The sequence below is a fragment of the Sesamum indicum genome, linkage group LG9 (genome assembly GCF_026168435.1).
Source record: "Sesamum indicum cultivar Baizhima isolate 11 linkage group LG9, ASM2616843v1, whole genome shotgun sequence".
NCBI classification, from domain to species: domain Eukaryota; kingdom Viridiplantae; phylum Streptophyta; class Magnoliopsida; order Lamiales; family Pedaliaceae; genus Sesamum; species Sesamum indicum.
In genome coordinates this window covers 20,788,267-20,812,708 of record NC_142665.1, presented here as the reverse complement: position 1 = coordinate 20,812,708, position 24,442 = coordinate 20,788,267, and the positions used below count along the sequence as shown (strand labels likewise).

At 31.8% G+C, this 24,442-nt stretch overlaps 3 protein-coding genes and 2 long non-coding RNA genes across 8 annotated transcripts; 3 read left to right on the top strand and 2 right to left on the bottom strand.

Annotated features, from left to right (window-relative positions):
• On the top strand, positions 1–2,860 carry LOC105177914 (protein DETOXIFICATION 14-like). Its single transcript, XM_011101210.3, has 7 exons — positions 1–601; positions 955–1,499; positions 1,623–1,709; positions 1,800–1,856; positions 1,980–2,218; positions 2,333–2,538; positions 2,717–2,860. The coding sequence occupies exons 1-7, from the start codon at positions 353–355 to the stop codon at positions 2,765–2,767; spliced, it is 1,434 nt and encodes a 477-aa protein (XP_011099512.1). The 5' UTR covers positions 1–352; the 3' UTR covers positions 2,768–2,860.
• Positions 2,861–6,907: 4,047 nt separating this feature from the next.
• On the top strand, positions 6,908–9,973 carry LOC105177915 (protein DETOXIFICATION 14). 2 transcript variants are annotated; one of them, XM_011101213.3, is made up of 7 exons: positions 6,908–7,443; positions 7,798–8,237; positions 8,458–8,544; positions 8,631–8,687; positions 8,811–9,049; positions 9,164–9,369; positions 9,697–9,973. In XM_011101213.3, exons 1-7 carry the CDS (start codon positions 7,195–7,197, stop codon positions 9,757–9,759), a joined length of 1,341 nt encoding a protein of 446 aa, XP_011099515.1. In that variant the 5' UTR covers positions 6,908–7,194; the 3' UTR covers positions 9,760–9,973. The 2 variants fall into 2 exon arrangements, with proteins under 2 accessions (XP_011099515.1, XP_011099514.1); XM_011101212.3 differs by having other exon boundaries at positions 7,798–8,342.
• Positions 9,974–12,822: 2,849 nt separating this feature from the next.
• On the top strand, positions 12,823–16,014 carry LOC105177916 (protein DETOXIFICATION 3). Its single transcript, XM_088885357.1, has 6 exons — positions 12,823–13,192; positions 13,325–13,869; positions 13,966–14,052; positions 14,142–14,198; positions 14,319–14,557; positions 15,437–16,014. Exons 1-6 carry the CDS (start codon positions 12,959–12,961, stop codon positions 15,670–15,672), a joined length of 1,398 nt encoding a protein of 465 aa, XP_088741483.1. The 5' UTR covers positions 12,823–12,958; the 3' UTR covers positions 15,673–16,014.
• On the bottom strand, positions 15,165–18,270 carry LOC148786998 (uncharacterized). Its single transcript, XR_016067478.1, has 2 exons — positions 17,582–18,270; positions 15,165–15,776 (listed from the first exon to the last, which is right to left on the bottom strand). It is a non-coding gene; the product is annotated as an uncharacterized LOC148786998 (long non-coding RNA).
• Positions 18,271–20,050: 1,780 nt separating this feature from the next.
• LOC148786997 (uncharacterized) lies at positions 20,051–23,483 on the bottom strand. 3 transcript variants are annotated; one of them, XR_016067243.1, is made up of 2 exons: positions 23,316–23,483; positions 20,051–22,291 (listed from the first exon to the last, which is right to left on the bottom strand). It is a non-coding gene; the product is annotated as an uncharacterized LOC148786997 (long non-coding RNA). The 3 variants fall into 3 exon arrangements; XR_016067244.1 differs by lacking the exon at positions 23,316–23,483 and adding an exon at positions 22,562–23,061; XR_016067245.1 differs by lacking the exon at positions 23,316–23,483 and adding an exon at positions 22,569–23,061.
• Positions 23,484–24,442: the final 959 nt, after the last annotated feature.

Here is a 24,442-nt window from a genome sequence, read left to right as displayed (position 1 = left end):
ACTCATTCTCTAATTATTTTGCTTCCGCAAAAGTTGATCGGGTAAGAATTTTCCGTGAGGATTTACCTTGATCTCCACTGTTCTCTTCTCAGTTCTCCGCTTGCTTTACTTTTCGCTCGGAAATGCGTATACGTAAATCTGTCTATCGTCTATTCAAGGAAAGATCCAACCCCGTTAAAAAATTAACCTCTCGGGACCATGCATATAACGTAGGTAATGATCTGCTGATAGGCAGTCCAGATTTTTTCGTATATTTAGTCGTTAGACGCGGCAGTCAGCTCTAGTGCCTTCGTGTTTTGATCCTGGAAAAAAAAATCCAAGAAAATATAGTTGTAGTTTTTGGGCCCCGAAAATGGAGGCGGAAGTGCCTTTACTTACGGGGTCGAACAGGGAGAGCGAATCCGGGTTTAGGAGATGGGGCACGACTTCGAGGGAGTTGAATCGGGTCAATTACATCGCGTTGCCGATGATAGTGGTGACGATATCGCAGTACCTTTTGCGGACTTCGCCCATCTTTATGGTGGGGCATTTGGATGAACTCTCTCTGTCAAGTGCTTCTATCGCCACCTCTTTTTGCAATGTGACGGGATTCAGCGTGCTGGTAATCTTTTCTTTCTTTTATTCCAAATCCCTATTAAGGGGTCGGGTTGGGATTAATTTGTTTTGCTCTGTTTCTTCATCATAGGGAGTTTATTTGCCTTTTCCCGTGTTTGTGTACTAATTCTGAGATATCATGACTAGTTGCCATCAAGAATAACACTGTGCCTTGTTAATTTCTAATCACCAAAATTTGAGTCTTGCTTCAGATGTGTGTTTGTATCATCGAAATAAAGAGTTTGGTCGAGTAGCTGTTCATATAGATTAACTGTATTATGATGTAAAGCGAATCATGCTTTCAACACTCATGGTAATAAAGTTCTACTTAGCTAATGAAGTGATAATTCCGTGGAGCAGTTTGGGATGGCTAGTGCTTTGGAAACTCTGTGCGGACAGGCATATGGAGCTGGGCAGTATCCCAGAGTTGGAACTTTTACTTATGGGGCTATTTTATGTCTGTTTCTGGTGTGCATACCAGTTTCTCTTCTGTGGATCTACACAGAGAAGTTGCTAATATTCGTTGGCCAAGATCCTTTAATCTCGGCTGAAGCGGGAAGGTTTGCGATTTGGCTCATTCCCACATTGTTTCCTTACGCTATTCTTCAGTCTCTGGTCCGGTACTTGCAGACTCAGAGTGCGATCATTCCAATGCTTTGGAGCTCATTAGTGTCTCTGTGCTTCCAGTTAGCTCTCTGTTGGGCTTTTATATTTAAGTTGAATCTTGGAAATGCTGGAGCAGCTCTGTCCATAGGGATATCGTATTGGGTTAATGTCATTTTGCTCGTGCTTTATGTGAAATACTCAACAAACTGTAAGAAAACCCGTTCGTTATTCTCGAAAGATGTTTTTGTGACTATGAGGGAGTTTTTTCAATTCGCTATCCCCTCAGCTGTGATGGTCTGGTAATTTTTACTTTTCCCTTTGAACTTGCGATTAGAAGAAAACTTCCATTTCAGCTTTCAGTATGATTTATGTGTTACATTACCCTTCATGTATGACATTCTCCCATCGCTTATTGATTACAGTCTGGAGTGGTGGTCGTTCCAGCTAGTGATATTGCTTTCAGGAGTGTTGCCAAATCCACAATTAGAGACATCCGTTCTTTCTATATGGTATCTTACTTTTGGTGCTTCTATTTAATTAACTATATACCATTTCATAGTATGTTCATTCATAAACATCTACTTTTTCCTTGTGTGCAGCTTCACGATCACTTCATTGCACTATCACATACCTTATTCTTTTGGTGCCGCTGCAAGGTCTGTTCTTGATCATCTCTGATGACATTCTACCTACCAACATCTATACCTTAGGATCACATATTATTATCATAATCACAATATATACTATAAATTAACCATAACTCGTAATTGCCTTTCTAGCACTCTGGTCTCAAATGAACTAGGAGCAGGGAAACCCCAAGCCGCTAGACTTGCTCTCCGCGCAGTTCTGGTGCTGTCAGTTGCCGAGTTCCTGATAACCAGCATCACTATTTTCATTTGCGGTGGTATAATGGGATATGCATTTAGTGACGAGAAGGAAGTAGTCAATCATGTGCAAGAAATGGTTCCTTTTCTTTGCGTCTCCATCATCATGGATAGCTTACAAGCTGTCCTATCAGGTGATCAATCTACATGATTTGAGGTTGACTTGGAATTAGCATAACCGAAGTTGTCGATGCAATGAGTAAATTTATATCCTTGCTTCTTTAATCATTCAATCTTTTTTATCTCAGGGGTAGCTAGAGGTAGCGGATGGCAGCACATAGGGGCTTATGTGAATCTCGGGGCTTATTATCTGGTGGGTATACCAGTCGCCTTGCTACTGGGATTTGTTCTTCACCTAAAAGGAGAGGGCCTTTGGAGTGGATTAGTAGCAGGAGCGACAGTGCAATCTCTCTCACTTTCTCTCTTAACAGGTCTCACAAACTGGGAGAAACAGGTAAATGCTTCCTCAATTTCTGCCCAAAATACGATTTCGAGTTAAAAAATGATTCATATGAAAGTTGCAAAGTTATACTGAATCGCCATTGAGAATTTCTCTTTACGTTACTTTCGAATTCATGAATTTGAATTTGCGTTTGCGTTTGAGGGAAGAATTTTGTATTTGCATTCTACAGGCAAGGGAAGCAAGGGAAAGAATTTTTGCAGAAAATCAGGACATTCGATAGAATGTCGGAACTCCAAGACACAAATTTAAATGTTTTTCTTTTTTGTACTTTAGATACAATTCTTACTTTATTTTAATGTAAAGGATGAGGATTGCGGAAACCTCCCACCTTCTTTCTTACTTATAATCTAAGGTAAATTGCTATTAGTTTTCTTCATATTTATCATAATAATAAATATAGAATCGTTTTTTAAAAATTATTAATACCCTTTTGATTTTAACGATCGTCTTAATTAACTTAATTTGTTAGTTTTTCGTCTATTTTTTATGATAAATTGACCAAAATGTTCTAGTGGATTATAAATTATAATTTCACTTATTTTTAAAATTTTCTTGAAACTTTATGGTATGCGGATAAACTTTTTTACAAATTCTCAAAAAAATTTCATCTATGTTGTATGATTTTTATATAAATTTTTATTTTTTTAAAAAAAATACAATAAGAACAAAGTCAATAAATTTTTTATTTCTATTCAATGATTACATAATTTTATCAAGCATTAGAGGATATTTATAATTTTTCAAATAATGTAACTATGCCAAATCTTAGAAGAAGTCGTTGTAATTTTTTGTACAATCTATTAAGCAAATTGTTTCATTATATATTACCTACTTAATTACTTGTAGATTATATCAAAATTAACCTTTTGCATAGGTTATGAACAAAATAAATATTTCAAGAACTATACCTATGTTTCCAAAATTTCTTATGATCAATTTATACGGAAAGCTTATGTTTTTAATATAAAGTACTTATAGTTTAAAAAAAATAAGATTGATAATATTATTTCTACCATTTATGATATTTGCCAATGGCCGGCAAGCTTTATTGGCCTCACACACACACACACACACACGTGTATATATATATATATATATATATATATTCCTATATATTTAAACTTTCACTTCAAATATGGTAAAAACAAGAGTTCACATTGAAAACGAAAAATGAAAATATATAAACAAACAGGCAGTTTGGTTTACTTGTTTGTCAAAAATCTGAACACTATTTAATATATAGAGCTCGTCACTTTATATGAATATATCAAAGGTTGACCATTATCAACCCGTAATGCTTGGTCTTATAAAAAGAAAACTTCATATATTTGATGATTAATAATAAATTGAATAATCTTATAATAAATTTTGGCGGAAAAAGTATTTTATATTAATTAAATTTCTTGAAAAAATAGTCGTAACGAATTTAATTTGAGCTAATATTTAATTCATTTTAAAAAAGATTAAATATATTTTATACCTTCAAGTTATGACACCTCAGTAATTACCCCTTAAATTAAAAAACAAAATCTTCACTTACTCCATATTTTTGAGTTTGAGATAATCCTTTAAATTAAATATAAATAGACAAAAATACTCTTAACTATTAATAATATATTCACTTTAATGCCTCTATAGTAAAATATATCAATCAATTTGACTTTAAATTTTATTCACCTATGTTGTTAATAAACTAATACTGAATTAGTATGCATTGATTAAGTACAAAATAATTATTTTAAATTTAAATGTATTAAATAGTCGTATTGATTTAGTAAAATTATACAAATTTAATAATTTTAAATTAATGAATAAAAATATATTTTAGTGTATTAAAATTTTACACGTATCGATATCCATACCCACGAATATTTGAGGTATGGGCTCTACCTATACCTAAAAAAAGTATTTCAATTTTCAATAGGTGAGGGTCTGAGTATGGGTTTAATGTAAAAATATTAGGTACGTGTCTAGGTAAAAACTATCATAATAGTCCTAGTTCTAAGTATTGCTCACTCATTGACAGGTCTAACATGTCGGGCCTAAGATTAACTTAAGAGATGATATAAAGTTACGACTGAAAAACAAATTACTAACATTGATCTTATCAATACGAGTCGAGAATTTAAATGAAAATATTTGTACTTCAAACATCAAAGAATCATTTTGTACTTAATTAATTTTATACTAATTCGATATTGATTTATTAATAGTGTAAGCAAAAAAAAATTGAAATCAAATTCATTGATATAAATCATAGATGGGATTAAAATAAATATATGATATTATTAATAGTCAATGGTATTTTTCTTCATTTATATTTAATTTGAAAAATTATCTCAAACTCAAAAAAGGGGATATATAAGTGAAGATTTTTTTAATTTAGGGGAATAATTAATGAAGCAGTAATTATATATTATATTAATATTTTAATAAATTAAATCATATGTTGATTTAATTATAAATCAATACAAGTAATTATAATAAAACAAATTGCAATTTCAATTTCCATAATTTCTTTTTAATGGCAAATTATTATTATATCAAGGGCCCAAATTCACAGAACTCACACAAAGTCAAAGTCTCCACCTTCCCGTACTGTTCAGACTGAGGAAGGATCAGCGGTTATTAATGTCAAAGATATGAACCTATTTTATGTTTTAGGTAATAATACGAAATTGTTTATATTATACTTTTCGTATATATTCATATTATTTTAATTCATTAAAGTATATATACAATGACTGTACCATTATTTAATCTTTGATCCATTCTTGTTGCTTTAATTTCCACCCAATAGTAAGTCTAAAGTTCTGCTATTGTAATTTAATCAAAACGTGTCCAATATATTATTGTTCAAATCTAAAAGAATTCAAATATATTCAATAATTTTATTGGAAATTACATTTAATACTCCCGATATTTGATTCTTTCTAACAAATAAGTGCCGCAATTAGTCAAATTCAATAAGTTTATTGATATTAATAAAAAAAATGGGATAGAAATTTATATTTACCCCTAATTGACTTATTACAGATCTATTGCAGGTCAAATTATGATCAAATTACCCTTATTCATCTTCACATGTTAATGCATGTGATGAGGTATATATCTTCACCGGGGTAGTGCAGTAATAAGTTAATCGAAAGTAAATATCAATTTTCATTCAACTTTTTTGTTAACATTAACAAATTCAATAAATTTTTATTAATAGAGAGACCTATCTATTAGGCGTAAGTAAACCCTAAGGGTATTAGATGTAATTTTTCAAGCTATAGGGGGCTTCGTGAAATTGCACCAAACCTCAGGGAAGGGGAGTGTAATTATCCTTCATAAATACCGGTTCATTGTTTTGAAAATTAGCAATACCCTTCTGATTTTAATGGTTGTTCAAACAATTAGCCCAATTTGTTAGTCTCCATTATGTTTCAATCCAACTTCTATGGTGAATTAACCTAAATGCACTTATAAACTATAAATTATTAATTTACTTAATTTAAAAAAATAAAAAAAATTATGGACTAAGTGGATAAATTTTTTTTTATTTTTTTGTCCATATCATCCCACTTATTTATTTTAATATAATTTCTTTATTTTTTTTAAGAAAGAAAAAAATAATGAAAGAGTAAAGTTGACAATTCTAGACCTCTATCTAAAGATTATATAGTTTCATCAAATACAAAAAGAATATTGATAATTTTTTAAATAATAAGAGGTTATTCATAGTTATGTGATTGACCACTTTTCCTAAACTGTACCACTTATACTATAACTATTATACTTGCTATATAATTGGTTCAACTTCAAGTTCAACTAAACCGAGTTAAAATTTTCTATAAAAAAGAAAGGTAAATTACAATCATCTCCTCGTGAGGTTGTCATAATTACAAATACTTTTTTGTTGTTTGAGAAATTATAAATATTCCCTAATTTTAACGTTCATCCAACAATGAACCCATTCCATTAACTTTCTTTCAGTTTGCATCCAATTTTATGTTAAAATTGTTCAAAATATTATTTTAGATTAATAAATTAACTTTTATAATTTTTATAAATTTTTAAAAATATTTTATGGATTAATATTCTATTAATTATTTATTTTACACATTCTTAATTTTTTTATTTTCTAAAATATTTTATTCTATTTTTAAAATAATATAGCAAGAATAAAATAATAACACCAGTTACTGTTCAAGGACTATACAATTATTTTTATTTAATAAAAATGTTTATAAATTTTTAAATAATAAAAAAATATTCATAATTTACCCCCAAAAAAAAAAAAGAAAACCCTTATTACCGGCATGCACGCACCGGTACAGACTCGACACCTGGTCGACTCCGTGATCTTCCTCATAGCTGGTCTGCTCTGTCCTCTTCGCCGCTCCGCTCCTTTTCTTTTCGCTCGAAAATGCGTGCACGTCAATCTATCTTCGTCTATTCAAGGACAAATCCAATGCCATTAAAAAATTCACCATCAGGACCATGCATATATCATAGATAATGATCAACTGATGGGCAGTCCAGATTCTTTCGTACGTTTAGCCGCCAGACGCGGCAGTCAGCCCTCGTGCCTTCATGTTTTGATCCTGTAAAAAGAAATCCAAGAAATTCAGTCGTAGTTTTTCCTGGTTTTGGGCCCGGGAAATGGAGGCGGAAGTGCCTTTACTTACGGGGTCGAACAGGGACAGCGAATCCGGGTTTAGGAGATGGGGCACGATTTCAAGGGAGTTGAATCGGGTCAATTTCATCGCGTTGCCGATGATAGTGGTGACGATATCGCAGTACCTTTTGCGGACTTCGCCCATCTTTATGTTGGGGCATTTGGATGAACTCTCTCTGTCAAGTGCTTCTATCGCCACCTCTCTTTGCAATGTGACGGGATTCAGCGTGCTGGTAATCTTTTCTCTCTTTTATTCCAAATCCCTATTAAGGGGTCGGGTTGGGACTACTTTGTTTTGCTCTATTTCTTCATCTTAGGGAGTTTATTTGCCTTTTCCCATGTTTGTGTACTACTTCTGAGATATCATGAGTAGTTGCCATCAAGAATGGCACTGTGCCTTGTTAATTTCTAATCACCAAAATCTGAGTCTTGCTTCAGATGTGTGTTTGTATCATTGAAAATAAAGAGTTTGATCGAGTAGCTGTTCTTATAGAGTAACTGTATTATGATGCAAAGCGAATCATGCTTTCAACACTCATGGTAATAAAGTTCTTCTTAGCTAATGAAGTGTTAATTCCATGGAGCAGTTTGGGATGGCTAGTGCTTTGGAAACTCTGTGCGGACAGGCATATGGAGCTGGGCAGTATCTGAGAGTTGGAACTTTCACTTATGGGGCTATTTTATGTCTGTTTCTGGTGTGCATACCAGTTTCTCTTCTGTGGATCTACACAGAGAAGTTGCTAATATTCTTTGGCCAAGATCCTTTAATCTCGGCTGAAGCGGGGAAGTTTGCGATTTGGCTCATTCCCACATTGTTTCCTTACGCTATTCTTCAGTCTCTGGTTCGGTACTTGCAGACTCAGAGTGTGATCATTCCAATGCTTTGGAGCTCATTAGTGTCTCTGTGCTTCCAGTTAGCTCTCTGTTGGGCTTTTATATTTAAGTTGAATCTTGGAAATGCTGGAGCAGCTCTGTCCATAGGGATATCTTATTGGGTTAATGTCATTTTGCTCGTGCTTTATGTGAGGTACTCAACAAACTGTAAGAAAACCCGTTCGTCATTCTCGAAAGATGTTTTTGTGATTATGAGGGAGTTCTTTCAATTCGCTATCCCCTCAGCTGTCATGGTCTGGTAGTTTTTACTCTTCCTTTTGAACTTTTCTGATTAGAAGAAAACTCCTATTTCAGCTTTTCAGTATAATTTATGTCCTTTATGTCTGACATTCTCCCATCGCTATTGATCACAGTCTGGAGTGGTGGTCGTTTGAGCTTGTGATATTGCTTTCAGGAGTGTTGCCAAATCCACAATTAGAGACATCCGTTCTTTCTATATGGTATCTTATTTTTGGTGCTTCTATTTAGCTATATACCATTTCATAGTATGTTTGTTCATAAGCGTCTACTTTTTCCGTGTGTGCAGCTTAACAATCACTTCATTGCACTATCACATACCTTATTCTTTTGGTGCCGCTGCAAGGTCTGTTCTTGATCATCTCTGATGACATTCTTCCTACCAACTTTTGTACCTTAGGATCACATATTATTATCATAATCGTAATATATACTATAAATTAACGGTAACTTGTAATTGCCTTTCTAGCACCCTGGTCTCAAATGAACTAGGAGCAGGGAAACCCCAAGCCGCTAGACTTGCTCTCTGCTCAGTTCTGGTTCTGTCAGTTGCCGAATTTCTGATTGCCAGCATCACTATTTATATTTGCCGTAGTATAATGGGATATGCATTCAGTGACGAGAAGGAAGTAGTCAATCATGTGCAAGAAATGGTTCCTTTTCTTTGCATCTCCATCATCATGGATAGCTTACAAGCTGTCCTATCAGGTGATCAATCTACATGATTTGAGGTTGACTTGGAATTAGCATAACCGAAGTTGTCGATGCAATGAGTAAATTTATATCCTTGCTTCTTCAATCATTCAATCTTTTTTATCTCAGGGGTAGCTAGAGGTAGCGGATGGCAGCACATAGGGGCTTATGTGAATCTCGGGGCTTATTATCTGGTGGGTATACCAGTCGCCTTGCTACTGGGATTTGTTCTTCACCTAAAAGGAGAGGGCCTTTGGAGTGGACTAGTGGCAGGAGCAACAGTGCAATCTCTCTCACTCTCTCTCATAACAGGTCTCACAAACTGGGAGAAACAGGTAAAATGCTTTGATTCTTGGGAAAATTTTCTCCTGGAAGGAATGAGGAGTCGTTTTCAAGTTTAAAAATGTTTCGTATGAAGTTGTTGCAAAGTTGTACTCAGTCACATTGAGAATTTCTCCTTAGGTTACTTTCGAATGAATGAATCTGAATTTGCATTTGAGGGAAGTATACACAAACTCTACATCGGAAAACCATAAAATCCATTAATACTCTGCACAACATATCTCAAATTTAGATTCGAATGATTTGAAATCCATATTTATCAATCCAAATGCAACTTTTAAGCCTAATGATGTCTCGCTTTCACTGTTTGTGTTCTACAGGCAAGGGAGGCAAGGGAAAGAATTTTTGCAGAGAAATCTCCAGCTGAAAATCAAGCTAATTGATAGAATTCAGGACCCGAAAACCCCGATTTAAATGTTCTTTTTTTTTTTGTTTTGGTACTTTAGTTACAATTCTTGTCACTAGTAACGAGCAAGTGACAATTATTGTCTTGTTTTTTCCTTTAGGTTAAATTATTTACAACATATTTAAATGTTTAAAGCAATTAATGTAAGGAACAAGTGAATATTCCAATCTTGTGAATTAAATTTTGTTGCATGTCATTGTCTCCGAATCATTCATGAAAATTGACAAAAAATGGTTTAGTTGACGCATCTGCTTCATATTTGTAGTGATGGTAAGACAATCTATGCATCTTACTGCAATTTGTACTAAAGAATTCCTCCATCTTATATAAACTGAACTCATCTTCTGTTCTTTTATGCAACGATCTGGATCAAATCGTGTCAGTTTAATAAAATATTTTAGCCATGTGGTTCACCTACTCCCGCTAAATTGTTGGATGTGTTTGTTTAAATAAATAAATAAATAAATTACAGATATATGATATAATTATGATATTATCTTATTATTTGAAAAATTATAAATATCCGTTATTAAAAAATAATTATGCAGCTCTTAGATAGTGAGGTGAATATTACTACTTTAAGCTGATTTTTAGAATAAGACATTTGGAAAATGTAAAAATATTCAATGGTAGGCGAAATAAATAAATCATAGGACATATTAATCCACATAAATATTTTAGAAAATTAAAAAAATATGTGAAATTTTAATTCACATTAAAAAAATATTTCGATCCGTTCATCACAAAAAATGGATAGAAACTTAATGGAGGCTAATGTGATGAGTTTGTTGTCAAACAAACATTAAAACTAGGAAGGTATTTATAATTATGTAAAATCTCATAAAAAGTGGCTATAATTTACTCTTAAAAAATTTAAAAAAAAAGGAGAGAAATTTTAGAACTGAGCGTTTTGTGCTTAGATTATAGGCATTAATCCCCTGATTCTGCTTTCAGTCATATCAGAACTTTTAGAAAATTAAAAAGAGTAGGGTATTCTAAAATAAGTTTAATATAATTAAGAATAAATTACAATGAGCTCTTTTAAATATTTTATATAATTATAAATATCCGTCTATTGTTTGAAAAATTATTAATACTTGCTAATATTTGATGAAATTATATAATTATTGAATGTAGGTTTGGAATTGTCAATTTTGCCCTTATTGTAAATTTTCTTTTAAAAAAATTAAAGTAATATAGAAAAATCGGACAAGAATGATGAAAAAATTCAAAAATTATACAAAACCTTTCACAATTTTTTTTAAGAATAAATAAAATTATAATTTGTACTTTAGAAGGATATTTTGGTCAGTGTGTCAAAAAATAGATGAAAACCTAATGGAAACTATTTACTGGACAACTATTAAAATTAGGACGGAATACTAATAATTTTTTAAATAATAAAAAGATATTTATAATTTTATTAAATTTTAAGAAAGTTTATTGTGATTTACCTATAAATAAATAAAAATATGGAAGGTCCTAAATGCAATCCAAGATGTGCTTTCCTGTTTTGGGAAACCATATTGTTATTTTGGTGATTAATAAAAGAAGAGTGATGAAAGAACATATCTGGTTGAATAATGACAATTAGAAAAGGAAAGAATTGACGAGGAGCCACTCAGCATCAGCTCTGCCAACAGAATGTGCTGCTCTTGTAATAATGACAAACATCTTCCAATCACAAAATATTCAAATTCCCTTCAGTTTCAGTCACCAAACTACATTTCTAGCTGTAGTGGAGTAGGGACAATAATTATTGGCTCGATTGGTAAATACGAATTCTTTTAATTAGATAATTGTGAGTTTGAGGCTACGAAGGTCGATAAATTTATAAATATTTTAAGTAGTTTAAAGTTCCTGATTAGGCCCGTGGTTATAAGATTGCGTTAGTGTGTAATGTGCAAGTAGTAAGAAGTTTACGGTTCCGAAAGCACGTCTTGGCATGTGGTAATAAGGACATATTGGTATATAATATATAAGTACTCCTATAAATAGTTTATGGCCTCATAAGCATATTTTTTGTCATTGAAGAGATGAAGAAGTTGAGTGGAGATGAGAACGAGTTTGGGTTAGATATGAATTTTAACACATCCCCATCAGGGGGCTTTTGAAGTCTTAATTGAATTTCGGGGTTGGTCTTGAGTTTTAGTGGTTTAGACACGAATCCACTCCAAATCTGGCTCTTTTAATTTTTTAAATATTTTTTTGTATATTATATATATATTTATATAAAATAATATTTAACACATGTATAAAAAATATGTATTTTTTTATTTATCTAAACTAATATAAAAAAAAAGACCATTTACATTTACAAACGGCGGTTAGTGATACAACCGCATCAATTTTTAAATTTATATATATATATAACCCTTTCTCAATTACAAACAGCAGTTTATGCGACATTAATAGTTTGTGACACAACCACGTTAAATTTTAAGATACCAATTGTACATACCTTTCAATATTTTGTACCACTATAATGAGTTATATATTTTGTAAAACCAACGAAGAAATACTAGTATTTTAATTTTCTTTACTATTGAAATTTTTTTAAATGAATTACTTTACTTGGCCCGAATTAATTGTTTCTTTTCTAGACAAGTCTTAAGATAAGACTATATTTATTAAAATGAAACTAATTTTTCTTAACATCAGATCAACTACACTAATAATACATATTTTCTATTGATTCTCAATTACTATTATTAATTGTAATTAGGCTAATAATACAAAAATACACTAAAATTTTATATTTTTCCAACTTTTATTTAAAATTATTCAAATCGGATCCGAAGTTTTGAATAATTCAATCATACAGTTTGACATTTTTTCCTTTTATAATATTTTTTTATTTTATTTAATATATATACTCGTTGCATGTAAAATAATCTTTAAAATATATAATATTATTAATTTTTATATATAATGAAATAAAATATAAAATAAAAAATACATTCTGGATATATATTAACACAGCTACGAACATTAATGTGTCTGTCCTCCTCATCCCATCATCATTCGCCCATACAAATTAAATTTTTCATTCTATTTCAGGAAGGAGTAATTATATACAATTGTCAAAACTGCAATATACTAAACTATAGTCTATATATACCAAATTCCTGTCGGTCCTTTCTATACCACCGTCGTTCATCAGCAAGAGTCGAAGGATGGAGGAGGCGCTGCTGCACGGCCGCGAGAAGATTTCGGTGTCGACATGGGAGGTGTTTGTGGAAGAGCTGAAGAATGTGAGTTACATAGCGGCGCCGATGGTGGTGGTCACCGTATCGCAGATCCTTTCGCGGGTAGTGTCGATGATGATGGTGGGGCACCTCGGTGAACTAGCACTCTCCGGCGCCGCCGTCGCCACCTCTCTTGCCAACGTAACTGGTCTCAGTATTCTTGTAATGCTCGGTCTCTTTCTTGTTCCTTTTGAGTTTTAAGAAATAAAATCGAGATATCACACAGCTATTTATCTATGAATGAAGAGTTTGAGATTTCAAGTTCCTTGTAATCTATGCTAAATTTTCAAACAGTTTGGGATGGCCGGTGCACTGGAAACCTTATGCGGGCAAGCGTTCGGAGCAAAGCAATATCAAAAGCTAGGAGTCTACTCCTACGCGTCGATCATATGTCTTCTTCTGGTCTGTCTGCCGATATCTCTGCTGTGGATGTTCATGGACAAACTGCTGATATTTATGGGCCAAGATCCTTCGATTTCTGTTGAAGCTGGCAGATACGCAGTTTGGCTGATCCCTGCATTGTTTCCTTATGCTATTCTTCAGTCCCTGGTTCGGTACTTGCAGACTCAGAGTTTGATCCTTCCGATGCTTTGGAGCTCAGTGGCAGCTCTGCTTTTCCATGTACCTGTTTGCTGGGCTTTAGTGTTCAAGCTGGAACTAGGAACTGCTGGAGCAGCGTTTACTATTGGTTTGTCTTATTGGTTCAATGTGTTGTTGATTCTTGCATATGTGAAATACTCTTCAACCTGCAAGAAGACTGATACTCCATCCTCTAAAGACATTTTATCTGGCATGAGGGAGTTTTCTCGCTTAGCTATCCCTTCAGCTGTCATGGTTTGGTAATTTCATTCGTCTTCTTCTAATTTTCAGAAAGTTGATAGGTGCCTTACTTGTAGTTTCTAATATCTTTGAACGGTGGCAATTGATTACGACAGTCTTGAATGGTGGTCGTGTGAAATAGTAGTACTCCTATCTGGGCTTCTGCCCAATCCCCAGCTCGAGACCTCCGTGCTTTCAGTGTGGTACGTTTACCTTAACGTATATTTTTGAGTTAATGAATAGTGATTGAAGAATAGATTGCAATGATTTCATGTGTAATCTTTCGATGCAGCCTCTTGGTTGCTGCATTGCACTACTTCATACCGTATTCCATTGGTGCTGCTGCAAGGTCAGCTTGGGAACTTTACATTAGAGATATTAGATATCTTTTTCTACATAAATTAAACTTTTAAAAAAATAGTCATTCAACATTTGATTGTTCTAAAAGTAACATGCCGACCATTTGCAGCACTAGAGTTTCGAATGAACTTGGGGCAGGCCGCTCTGTCAGAGCTCGAGCATCGGTATGGGCGGCAAATGTTCTTTCAGTTGCTGAGGCGATTGTCGCTTGCACGATTCTCCTTCGCTGCCGTAACTTGCTGGGATATGCGTTCAGCAATGAGAAAGAAGTTGCGGATCACCTTGGGGAAATGACTCCATTTGTTTGTCTCTTGCTCACAATGGACTGCATCCAAGCCGTGCTTTCAGGTTTGGTCCTGTAACCCCCTCGTCTATTCTACTCATTTCCTTGCTGTTTTTCCCTTCACTATAGTATCAAGTGTTGGAGATTGATTCGTATTCCAATCCGAACGTACGCAACCCGAATTCAGTACTTCTAGTATTTATACATATACGTATACATTACTTTGTACTTAGGCATAAAAGTAATACCTTTACAAGTCAATTGTATATAATTGTAGCATATATTTCGAGAGTTTTAATTTTTTTTAAAGTCTAGGATTTTAAAGGCTAAAATATGAGCGTAGAAATTTTGAGAGATTAATTTAGTCTTTTAATTATATAACTTTCAAATTTAAAGTTACGATGGCATCATCTCTATTTTTAAAATTTAAGCAAGATCTTTTTAAAGTTATGATTGTATCATTTTTATTTTTTAAATTTTAAACAAGATTTAGTAGGTCCAACTTGGTATGCTCTGATTTGGTAGGACGAATGTGGGTCCATGAAATTCTTCCCTTGGCATCTCTAACCAAGATAATAATGTTCTAACACTCAAGCTAGTATGAAAGATTTGTATAGGAGATATAAAATAAGAGATGTCTCCTACTAGCTTGGTAGATGGGGTACTAGGATATTAATATTAACATCCCATTTAAATCATTCACATTAATAATATTGACGTACATTCACTTATTAGTATCATACTGCTTAGACCAAGTATAACGTCATTTTGAACAATGATCACGCCTAAATAAACACGTAAAAGTTCTTACAATATTACATAATTTTCTCGATGTCCGAAGAGTTTCTAGTCTTTTCCTTTTATCATTTTACTCAAACCCATCTTAGAAAATTAAATGTCAACCGAGCTCTCCAGAACTTACAGTAGTTTCTGTTTGGGCTCAGGAGTGGCTAGAGGGAGCGGATGGCAGCACCTCGGGGCGTACGTGAACTTAGGAGCTTTTTACCTTGTTGGGCTTCCGACAGCAGTTGTTCTAGGCTTCGTTCTTCGTCTACGAGGAAAAGGTCTTTGGTTTGGACTAAACATGGGATCTATTGCTCAATCTGCATTGTTATCGTTCGTGACATGTTCCATGAATTGGAAAAAACAGGTCGCCATCTGCATTCCCTTCTACTTGTAAAACTTTGTCCACATTTCCAGGGTTTTGCTGACACTGACATACACTTGGTGAACAATTACAGGCAGCAATGGCCCGACAGAGAATTTTTGAGGAGGAAATAACTCCTGACGATGGAAAAAGTTGACAATGTCAACATTTTGCATGTAAAGCATTTCTCTCTAATTTGTACCTCCAATTTAGGAGGAGATTAAGAGCGCGAGGGGATCTGAATTCTGGCATCAATTCAATGAATTTAGGATTTCACATAATTATTTTCTTCAATTTTAAGACAAGAATCTAATGGGAATTTCACCACTGCTGTTTGAATTTAGTGAATAGACATCTTCGGAAACAACTTAAATATATATGATTTTTTCCAGACGGACGGACATATATCTTTGGGAGGAAATTAAATGTAATTTAATTAAATTTTAGAGAGTGAAATGAAATTATTACTATTTTAAAAGAAATCTAAAGATTATTAATCTTAAAACTGAAATTTAGTAATAAATAATCAAATTACGCAAAAAGAATTAATAAGTCAAGTAATTAAAACCAAACTCCAGAACCAACAAGGGGTACACAATAATCGCATACAACCAACAAAAATTTTAGGGATAATTTTACACCCCTTCATCTATTGTCTTTTCATGTAAGCCACCCTTAACAGCATTTAAAATCCAAAAATACGCTTATTGACTAAATCAATCTTTAAAATAATTTTTTCAAGAAGAGAAAATCCCTTAAGGGTGTCTCTGTAATTATCAAAAAAGTAGTCTTAAGTGTCTCTGTAATTATAAAAAAAGTAGAAAGATGTCAAAGTAATATTTATAAAGATAAATAATATGATCCTATATATTTTTTATTATATATATCAATCTTTAATATTTTATTAATTTTTTTTTATTAAATTTCTATATAACATTGGACCTTTTAATAATTAAAATATTAAATTATTCAATTGACATATAAATAAGATGAGTTAGTAGATTATAAGTTTAAATTAAAAAGCTATTACACTTATACAAATTATTTGAAATTATTGAAATTAAAAAATTAATTATTCTCTATTTTTTATTTATAACAAAGTTTTACTAATATAAAAATTAAAAATAAGTTATATAATATATATAAATCTAACTAAAATTAATAAAATAAAGTAATTAATTATTAAAAAAATATTTTAAATTATTAAATTATTTCTTTTAAGAAAAATACCTCTTCTTCCCCAAGCACACCACCATGCTCGCCCTAACCCCTATTTTATTAAATTTTTTTTAATAAATAACATATTTATTCTATTAATTCTAATACAAGTTATATAAAATACATAAATTATTTTTAATTTTAATAATTTTACTGAACAATAATTTATATATTAATTAAATAATTAAATATTTTAATTATTAAAAATACAAAAAATAATATAATTACATATAAATTAAAAATTAGGATAAATAATAATAAAAATTATATTACTTATTTTCATAAATATATTTAAATCCCTTTTATCTTTTGATAATTACACAAACACTCCTAAAAGTATTTTTATCCTTAAAAATTAACTTAATCGGTATGGACATTTTAGATTTTAAATCAAGGGTTATTTTTATAATTTTTTAAAAAGTAGAAATAACTTGTATAAAAAGGCAATAGCTGAGGAGACGTAAATGTGATGATCGCAAATTTTTATTATTTAAATCAAATTTAATTTATTTAAATTAATTGAACTAATTAACATAAGGAGTATAATTATTTTCGTAATTATATACATCATAACTGCCTCAAATTCGACGAAATCTAATTTCAAGTGAAATTTTCTAACATAAGCCAAGGTTTCTCAAAAACGAAAAATATGGCAGGCACAAGAAAGTTCTAATTATTCTATTCTGAACTGACTGATCATTGACTAATTAAAGTGGAGACAAACCAGCATCAAGTATGCGAGCCACTACTGAGGCGGTGATGGATCATAGTAGGGTGGTCGTGGCGGTGGTGGACCGTAGTAGGGTGGCGGCGGCGGTGGTGGTCCAGGAAGATTTGTATACACTAGTGGTGGAGGGCCTGGAAGTCCAGGAAGTACGGTGTATGGCGGCGGCCCAGGTGGTAAGATGACAGGAGTTGGAGGAGGAGGTGGTGGCGGAGAGGCGTAATAGTTAGGTGGCGGAGGTGTAGGTGGAGGTGGTGGTTCGGGAGTGAACATGGGTGGGGTTAGTGGTGGTGGCGCGAGTGGCGCAAAAGGATCCGACGGCGGAGGAGGTGGAGGTGGTGGTGAGGGTGTATCTCTCATGAATGCCATATTTCTTGAGGGATTAATTCGGTGTGGATGAGAAAAGGGATTTACATTTTGAGATTACGGACAGAAGGGATATTTCTAGAGGCAGGACATACATACATGTCGTGGATTAGTTGTTTGGATGAAACGTGTTCGTCTTTGAAGGTGATAGCATGTAAAAGTTCCACGTTGGGAAAATCAAAAAAGAAAAAGGTGTGCTGGAGAATTGGATAACAAGAATAAATACCTTTTGAAAAATAAGTTGATATGTTAGGCAACGAGCTAGCGAAATTGAGGTCTCATAATTTTAAAGGTTTATGCATAAAAATATGATTATTGTAATAATTTTTATTAGATATCGATATTCGATTGAAATAATTATAATCAGTATACTTTTTTTAAGAAAAAGAAAAAAATCCAGTAAACAAAAAGTTAATTAGGATTATTTTGCTACTCTAACAAAACAAAACTAGGGTTGTCTTAGTTTAAAAATATAAAAGTTGGGTTCATTTGAAAGTAATAATTATAACTTAAAAAAATGTTATAGGAAAGTATTTAGTGTATAAACACGTTCGTGTGTTAGCAGCTTATTTATAAATTATCTAACCATCGTAATGAATATGTACATTTTAGTCATTATTGAAGTGAAATATTACATAAAATATAGTTAATTTTAAAAAGCCAAAAAAAAAAAAAAAAACTCATTAAGCTGCAATAAATACTTTCTCGTCAATTTACAATATATAGTTTATTTTAAAATAATTTAAGAGAAATAGGCAAATTGTATTTTAAAAAAAAAAACATTTATTTAACTTTGATGTAGCCAAATATTTTATATTGGTTTGTAGACAAAGACCTTGAGTAATTTATAAGATCTTTGACTCCCCAACGAGGCGTCTTTTTAGAATAAAACCGTAGGGCTCATATAAAATCAGAGGAAACAATAACTTGTGTAAAAAACTATCGATCGAGTCACAAGCCATATCAAACTTAAATTTAAAATTAAGTGTCATTAGATGTTTGATCGCAGCGTAATGTTTTGTTTGTGAGTTGAAGTCACAGTTCTTGATACGAGCACAACATGTAAAATGTTAAGATCAGCCTTAAGATCCAAGAGGTGGAATTGTCTATATAGTAGTATGTTGTCCATACGATATATATAGTCAAGTTAATTAATGCTCACATATTTATATTATGAGATATATCTAATATGTAAAATTTAACTATAAAATGGGATATATATATATATATATATATTAGCATATTCACTTTTATTAATATTAGTAATTTTCATTCAAAAACGACAAAGGCATTATTGTGAACATAGAATTTATGAAAAAAAATACAATATTTTAGTCGTGTACATTAAGGGTCGATATTTTTGATCCTGTATAAATTAATTTATAAAATTAAAATTATAATTTAAATTAGATTGTAAGTAAGTTATACAATCAAATTAATTAAAAAATGACCAAAATTGAATTTTCTTTCTAGTATCTAAATTCTTCCAACATTCCTGGATTTATATAAGGCAAAAAAGCGACGGTAGATTTAGGGTTCAGTCTCTTTCATTCATATCATTGCAGAAAAAAAATTCTTAACATTAGAAAATCATAAATATTTGATGTGCATAAGAATAAAGTCAAATTTGCATTGATAAATTTAAAATTTAAAATGATTAGTCTGTGTTACCAAAATTTGAAATTCATAACAATTTAACAAAATATAATTCAAATTTAAAATTGATCCAAGATAAACTAATTTGTACTAAAAATTTGAAATTGATGAATCCAAATGTAGCTTAAATTAATTAATACGGTGCAAGATTAGGATCTTATAAAATAATTGGACCAGGGTACTGTCTCGCTAGATACATAAAATGAAATTTCATTGTCATGCAAAGATCGATACACCTAGTTAAAGTCGTTGGTGCTCATCGAAAACCCTTCAATATTAAAATTTAGACAAATAATTTGATAGAAATATTGCAAAATAATGGGAATTAAATCATGTCATATATATACATCATCGATCACAGATACTATAATATATAAATATATATGAAGTATTTATATTAGTTTTTGAAGAGGATATTATATATAGTGATGAGGCAGATGAGAGAAATTAAAACAAGTGTTATAGTATTCTGATTTACTGCTGCTGAAATTACAAATAACAAAAATGATTCCCCAAATTAAAAGAAAAATACTCCATCCACTCTCAAGATACTACTTTTCCTGATGTTCGCAAATATACTGTCAGAAAAAACAAAAATTCCACCTTTCATTATATATAGGAATTAATCCTTCAACCTTAATTCTAGTTTATCTATATCCAAATTCTCTGCCAATAAAGATTTACGAGATGCTGGGTTGAATAGCGCAGAACCATGATTTGAATTCACAGAATAATTATAATTTAACAGAATAATTTCACTGTAATAAAATATAATTAATTAGTAACAATTTTAAAATTGGGATAAATTGCAATAGCAATCTTGTAAACCTATTCGTGTAGGATTAGTAATGTCAATTTTCTAAATTATAGAGCCAAAAGTGCAATTTAATTGGGTCATGTGCATGCTACATGTCAAATTGGACAGAAATTGACTAGAACTGTAGAAATTTTTTAAGTAACCGGACGAAAAATATCAATTCATGTAAGACAAAATTGCCACCCCCTAAGTTACATGTTTAAGATTGCATTTTTCACTAAAAATTGTCACTAAAAATATGGCTTAAGTATATTTATGATAATGTGATTTTGACGCTTTGATATTTTATCTTTTATCTTTCTGGAATTGCAAAAGAGTCCTGTAACCTTTTTTATATTTCTTAATTTTGGTCCTTCAATTGCCGGATTTTACCAAAGTTAAAATTTTCTTTGTCCATGTTGGCAAAAGTGAACCAATCGAAAAAAAAGTCACAATTTAAATGAATTACGTGTGACACACATGATTTATTTTAACAACTTTTGCAAAATTTAATATAGGAAAGACAAAAGTTCTGATCTCGCTTGCTAATACACTTTAAAAGTACGTATTCACCCATAATGTATTTCTTGAGCAATGAAAGCAAGATACTTTTTTGGCGGGGATATTGGGAAATGTCAAAAAGTTACAAGACTCTTTTACAACAGTTAGAAAGATAAAGGATAAAACTATCAAAATTGCAAAAGACACATTAATTATTCCGACAATTTTTGCAAAATTCAACATCGAAAATACCAAATTCACGAAATTAAAGAGTTACAGGACTATTTTGTAACCCTAAAAAGATAAAAGATAAAGATGCCAAAGTACCAAAATTACAGGTTCAAAAATATATTTAAGTCCTAAAGATATATATTAAGTGACAAAAATTTATATTTTAATGTCACTGTATAAGTATTAGTGATAAAAATTATGAATATATATAATATCTTCATTAAGAAATTAATGACATATCTATAATCACTAGAAAACATAATGACCGTCGACATTGTATATGTGTAATTAATTATCTTTAATAATTATTTTATACATAATTATTTATCATTAAATCTTTGCTAATAACAACTCTTACAAAATAATAATCACAATTAAAACCATGTACTTCATTATTGTGACCACACAATAAAAATTCTTGTTTCTAATATATATAAAACTAAAATTATCACTTAATATTTTTTTATCGCTAATCTTCTCTTTTCTTCTTTAATGGTATTTCTACATACATATATAGTACATCTAGTGCAATCCCATATGATAAATTTAAATAAGTCAAATTCTGAACAGCAAATATATTATAGCTCCCATATATATATATGTATAGTTCAAATTAAACTTTGTTAATTGTTTTCATATATGCAAGGGAAATTGTTCCACTAATTAATATATATATCATGTATTTAAAAAATATTTTCTTATATATAAATAACATAAATTTTATACATTCATAAGTACCATGTGTGTGTATATATATATTTAATAAAATAGAAGATGCAATTTATATTTTGCAGTAGAAAGATCGAAGTAATCGAGAAAAGGAGATAATAATAAACTTGAAAATTTTACCTTTTTAGTAGGTGAATCCAATAGGAACCCAGAGCCCTAATTGCTTAGGGCAAATCCCAGTTGCCATGCCCACAGTGTACTTACCATTTAATTTCCAGGACCTGATCCGTCAAAGCTATAACCTGATACATCTCACCATTTCTTGAACTGATCACCATTCAGCCCAGGGGATTAAGAAGCTCAACACAATGGTAGAAAATCATGAGATATATATAGATTAAAGTTTAAAACAACCTGGATTAACACCGGATCTAGACATCCTGGAAACAACATACCTCGGACTAGATCAATCCGGAATGCCTTTCTCATGCCTATACATCGATGTAAGAAAACATAAGTAGTTGGGAATATGAAGATGTAGTTAGTCTGAAATGATATATATGTACAACAACAAAGTAAGCATTATAAAATGTTGGAAGAGGGGTTTTGAAGGTGATGACAGAAGAATAGAGAGCACAAAGGAGTGAGATGCTAATGAGTTTGATGCACTTCATCATCTGTGCTCTCTATCTTCTGTCAACAACACTCCCCCAACTCCAACCCACAACACACACACACACACACACACAATATTAACTAACAAAATACTTCTCTTTCCACCAAATCGCAAGCCCCAACAGAATGAGGCCGGCCAGCCGGCGGGTGGGAGGCTGTAAGAGAATGTGATTTGGATACTGAAATGAGAATTCGAAGGGAAGTGAGTGAGTGAATGAGAATAGGGTGAAGGGCAAGAAGGTGATGACAGAAGAATAGAGAGCACAAAGATTGAGATACAGTAGTAATAGTCCATGTTTCTGTATTCTCATCATCTCAGTGCTCTCTATCTTCTGTCAACTCATCACCAACACCACCCCACCCCACCCTAACATCAACTGCACAAAACTATCGAAGAGGAGATTTGAGGTTGCTGTTGTTGTACAATTTGAGGTTGTTGTTGTACAATTTGAGGTCTCCTCCAATACCCCTCTATTTATAGACCACAAAACTATATACTGCGCTTGCTGCAGCTGCTGTTTCTTTAATTAATTTGTTCGCATCATCCCCCGCCCACAATTCTTTGCTCCAATCATCTCCAGATTAAAATTAAGCTGCATTTGGCTTTTATTAGCCTTAGAAAATTCACTAAACATGATTTACCTACTAATTATGTGAGGGACAGAATTTGGTGATCGATTAAAGGGAGAGAGCAAAAAGGGATAAGAATTCCAGCTTTAAGAGACTTAGATTTGTGGGCGCACGCGACAAATATTATTATAATATTTATGAATCTGCAAATGCAAATGCAAATGCAAGAGAAAAAGTTTAAAATTCGCAGCAGCAGAATAAGATCCTTACAAGTATTTTGGTGCAGGCAAGAATCGATTTCTTTGTGCAGCTGGAAGCTTGTAATTCACCACAACTCACCTCTATATGCCTAACACCAAATATTCCACCAGTTCAATTATTAAGTTTTATAATCTTCTCTCTTTTTGGGGGGGATAATTATTTTTCCTGATTATTGGTTGCATATGATCCGTGAAAAACATCGAGATATTGTTCATTAGTAAAAAAATATTAAATGGATAATGCATGTCACTGGTGATATATGTTTAGTGACGGATATTATTTTTCTGGTCATAATTAATACATAATTTCAATGATTTAATCTATAGTAACACGTTGTGTTCAAGTTATTACTGTTGATAATTAATGGGATTAAATATAGTTTTTCGCCTTTATAACTTCATTTGATATTTTCGTCCTTTAACTACTTTTTTTTTTATATTTAAGATATGGTCTTTAACTACTTTACAGGGTAGTATTTTGGTCCTACATCTTTTTATTTTTCATGATTTTAATCCGTTTATTCTTTGAAGTTCACCTCCGCCAATGAGAAGGATGAATAAAAATTAAAAGATATAGGACCAAAATGCTATTGTAGAATGTTAAAGGACAAACTATAGTAGAAACGGACTGATATGGACAAATTAAAAGCCCCAAATTGTTAAAATATTATGTGAGAGGCACATGCATTTTTCCGAAGAGAATAGTAAACTCCGGTGAAAAAAGGACTAAAATAACTAAAATTAAAAAGATATAAGACCAAAATACTATAGTAGAAATATTAAAAATGCATTTAAGCTTAATTAGTGACATAAAAATGGCATTAGAAGAAATATAATATTTAACCATAGCTAATTATTATTGTTAAAATATAAATAGCCGTAGTAAATCATTATTGATCACTACTAAGCAACAGTTATTAACCATAATTTCTGCGAGTATGAACATTTGTCATGACTTAAAATCACAGTTATTTACCATGAGTTTTAGTTCATAGCCATTAACAATGTAGGTAATAATAATTTTAGTGCATAGTCATTAACAAGTTAGTGACGGTATATATGCTTATATTCACACATAAGTTAAATTGTCCTTATGCGTATATCACTAATTACCTACAATAACAACTTTATTTACAA